At 42.6% G+C, this 4,132-nt stretch overlaps 1 protein-coding gene across 2 annotated transcripts; it reads left to right on the top strand.

The window, feature by feature from the left end:
* The first annotated feature begins 937 nt into the window (after positions 1–937).
* On the top strand, positions 938–3,768 carry LOC103715956 (Cytochrome b561/ferric reductase transmembrane protein family). Of its 2 annotated transcripts, none has more exons than XM_088704174.2 (4): positions 938–1,163; positions 1,352–1,403; positions 1,509–1,699; positions 3,359–3,768. In XM_088704174.2, exons 1-4 carry the CDS (start codon positions 1,104–1,106, stop codon positions 3,764–3,766), a joined length of 711 nt encoding a protein of 236 aa, XP_088560300.2. In that variant the 5' UTR covers positions 938–1,103; the 3' UTR covers positions 3,767–3,768. The 2 variants fall into 2 exon arrangements, with proteins under 2 accessions (XP_088560300.2, XP_008801984.4); XM_008803762.5 differs by having other exon boundaries at positions 945–1,253.
* Positions 3,769–4,132: the final 364 nt, after the last annotated feature.

Here is a 4,132-nt window from a genome sequence, read left to right as displayed (position 1 = left end):
CAGTAGGACGGGTTTCAATTTCAATTGAAATCAACCCTAAAAGGATGGGTGGTTATAGGACAGAGTTATGGATTAGGCTCTCTTAATCCTAAAAAATTATCATTATTACGTATCTAATATAGAGTATATGGGCAGCTCCAATTGATCCGTTAAACCAGCCATATATACGACTTGGACAGATATTTTAAACCTAAACTAGTAAAAGAAAGCAAAATAACCAGTCTATCTTTTAAAAACAATCAACGGCTAGCTATTTTGAACTAATCAGGTTTAGAATAAACTAATCTGCTTTATTTTAGATACAAATTTTAAAAAATATTATACTTTTCTTCTCTCTACACTTTGAGCATCTGTATTTATACTATATTTGTATGATTTGTCCATCTATTAAAAAAAAGAAAGAAGGAAAAAGGGTCCGTTTCCTCCCGTCAGTGTATACTTTGATTTTCTTTTCTGTTAATGCCATTGGTTATGGATTTAAAAGATTTAAAAAAATTTCTAAAGTGTTGGACAATGAAAAAGACAACCTATAAGCTGCCCGAAAATTGCCCATTTGAGCCAATTTGCGGGTCTCGCGCATAAGAAGCGTTTTTTTACCAGCATTCCATGTGTCTCAGTTTCAGTGTCCGGTAACTCTGGCTTGTGCTTTGTTGAGTGCGCCGCATGTGCCCGCTTATAATGACCTTGGAAACAAATCCGGAAAGAAATATTTCTCTAATATGATCCGAAACGTACGGACGCGCCCGATATCTCTCCATCACCACCGTTCATCTGTACCGTCGGGTCCATAGTTCAGACAAAAGGAGGGAACTAATCATGCTTCCCTTGCTGCATTGCAAGAGGAGCCCACGGCCCACGGCATCAGAGGGCTGATATTATACTTCAACCGTACATTACCAGCTATGCCCCAATCTCAACGCAACTAGAAATGCAGCGCAAGAGAAGGGTGGAATGCGAAATAACCAAAGCGTAGTAAGGTAAAGTAGCCACTCTCTAGTCTCTATGGATCCAAATAGGAAGAAAAAGCTTTAGCTGGTATACCTCTTCTTTCCTCTACTCTCACAGCAGTAGGAGAGAAAGAGTCCGTAACTAAAGGTGGCGGAATGGCTGGTCTTCTGGCTTTGGCCCGGATCTCTGGTGTCTTGGTCGCTATCCTCGTGCTCGTGTGGACCCTCTCCTTCCGTACCACCTTTCTTCTTCCCATTTCTACCACCTCCGCCGCTGCCACTTCCCAGCTCGACCATCTCTATTCCGTAAATCTCCCTACATTTCCCCAAATACCCCTCTTCCCCTCTGAATTCTTCTAAAATAAACCCCCTTCCTTTGTCTTTTTTTTTTTTTTTCTTTTCAGGTGCTCCACCCCCTTCTCATGGTCATCGGCTTTATCCTTCTCAGCGGCGAAGGTAAGGTATACATATATTTTTTTCTTTTCCCGTTGTTTCTTCTTTGGGTGGAGTCCGGATACTACCGGGAGGTGAGCGTATTTGGGGTGACGGGATACGTGGCAGGGATACTGGCGCACAGGTGGCTCTCGGGGTGGTCGCGGAAGTGGATGCACCTCTCGCTCCATGGGGCGGCACTCGGTTTCGGGCTTTTTGGTATTTGGGCCAAGTTCAAGGGCAACGATGGAATCCTGGCCAACTTCTATAGCCTCCACTCTTGGATGGGCCTCCTCTGCGTCGCTCTCTTCGCCGCCCAGGTCCGTCTGATGATCCCCCCTTCTTCTCTCCCTGTTAGTAATGGCCCATAAATCTCACCGTCGATAGTTTGGAATTTTAGCACACGATGATTTGATTGCTGCCATTTGATCTCTGCTGTTTGTTTTGGAGCTTGAGAAGGACATGCCGCCGACACGCAAAGCTACATTGGACAAGCACCGAACCGGACGGGCGTTACATTGGATGAAAGTGTTGTCCTATTTAGGTTGGATGACGCAAAGTATGGGCCAATTCTGGTCCACCTAATAGTTTCTCGTGCCCTCTATACCTCTAGGTGGGGTATGTACCATGTAGCATCAATTAGTCAGTTCAGATTTTTCTCCAAAATGGATTTACTTCAAGCTAGAATTACAAGGAAGAAAGTTGATGGGAAATGGATCTCCATTTTGGGAGTGGCTATTGTTAGTGACAAGTTTAGCCTAGATTAACGAGTCAAAAGTGTGGATTATAAGAAGGGGCATGTGCCTTTCCTCTTCTTGTTTCTTTAGGGTAAAGAAGGGGAATGGTATTATAAGTTCCCTTGCTATAGTTTGATTTGAGATCCCACCTATGGGTTTGTTATTATAATAGTATTCTTATGAAAGTTAGGCAATGTCGTAATCAGAAAAAGTTCAAGTCTGCCCGCTCTATCCAAATGGAATTCAGATTGGTTCGAGCGGGTGAAGGTTACCATGGTTCGCTGTTAAGTAGACACGGGCAAAAGATGGTGTTTATTGTGGGGATCGGTTCGGGTTATATCTTTCGTGCATGGTTGCCTATTTTAGTAACATGCGGCAAGTTATACCATAGTGTAGGGTATAATTTCTTCCATGATGATTTGTTTGGTTTACAATTTTTTGTATTAATATATACTTTTTAGAAAAGGTGATATTTGAGTATATAATATCTAAAAAAATGTTTTTTGTATGTACGCTTTGATCACGAAAAAATAATATAATATAGCCACCAAGGTAGTAGCCTAGTGGTAAGGGGGCGATAATTCCGCCTAAGTTGCCCGGGTTCGAAACGCACGGGCGTCGATTAAATTAGGGGACCGGATGCCCCACGCTCGGCTGGCTTGTTGGCGGTTATGCTTTCCTTCCACTTGTACCAAGGTGGCACTGGGGTGACGTACCCACACGTGAGGCGGTGAACCCAGTGGGGTGAGCCCACGGGTCGGGGAAGGCACGCGAAACCTGCGACCTGTATCGAACATTCCCTAGTGGAAGGGGGGCTCAGTAATGGGGCTGCTACGCGGGTGGGCTGGTCCCTCCCCCTCCCATCCTATTTTTGACCAAAAAAAAAATAATATATTCTAAAATATTTTATATTAGGTTGAGCTTATTTTTGCTAAAAAAATTATATAAAATATTTATTATACTATTTATAAAAATATTTTATAAAATATGAAAAATTATTTTTATTTTTTTTGAAAACTACGAAATATAAGATATATTTTTTTATTGGTTTATACTTGCCTCCTTTCTCTTTCCGCGAACCCTTATTCCCGATAGCAGAGAAGCCTTTTTGGTTCGTTGTGCTAAATATTTTATTATATCCTTTCCCATGCCTCTGTCCTTTGCACAGTGGACCTTAATTATCACGTCCATTATTATGTTTGTTTTAATTATGCTCTGTTCTGCCCTGCCACCGTGATCCAGTGGGTGGTGGGGTTCCTGAGCTTCTGGCGCCGGGGGGAGGGCCGGCGGACGCGGGCGGCGCTGCTGCCGTGGCATGTCTTCGCGGGGATCTACACCTACGGCCTCTCTGTCGCCACCGCCGAGACCGGCCTCCTCGAGAAGCTCACCTTCCTCCACATCAACCGTGGCCTCCCCCGCCGCTCACCGGAGTCGACGCTCGTTAACGCCCTCGGCCTCGCCCTCGCCGTTCTCTGCGGCCTCGTCGTCCTCGCTGCGGTCTCTCCAAAGCAACGTAGCAACAAGGATGATAGCATTGCTACTATTAAGAGCAGCCATTGTTATTCTAACGGTCATCAGAAGGCTATAAATTTTGTGCAATCTTACAATAATGATGATGGTACATTGAATGGAAAATGGATTTCTTTTTAGCCGATTATTTTTGTTTATTCAATATTTTTGTCGTTGATTTCTGTTGAAAATACATTGGAGACGGTGCTGCCTACCGTGCTTCAGGATGTAGAATGCTCAGAGCCAGGTTGCTGACGATGGGTATCGGATAGTGTTTTTTTCTTTTTGTTTTTTTTAAAAAAATAGATATATTAAATCAATTTAAAATAAATATAAACATAAGCATCAGAAAATAAAATAAATAAAAAATATCTGTTATAGCTATTTACAATATAAATTCTGTATAATTAGCAAAATATGATACTATCAGTCTGCCGCACTATTAGATTCTGTATATTTAAAAAAGTGAAGAGTTGCTACTATTCTTCCAGAATTTTGATACAGAGG

This window comes from Phoenix dactylifera, chromosome 1 (assembly GCF_051530095.1).
Source record: "Phoenix dactylifera cultivar Ajwa chromosome 1, Ajwa_hap1_PhDact_Kaust_v1.1, whole genome shotgun sequence".
Classification (NCBI taxonomy): domain Eukaryota; kingdom Viridiplantae; phylum Streptophyta; class Magnoliopsida; order Arecales; family Arecaceae; genus Phoenix; species Phoenix dactylifera.
Note: the sequence above shows the minus strand (reverse complement) of the source record. Positions and strands in the feature narration are given on the sequence as shown.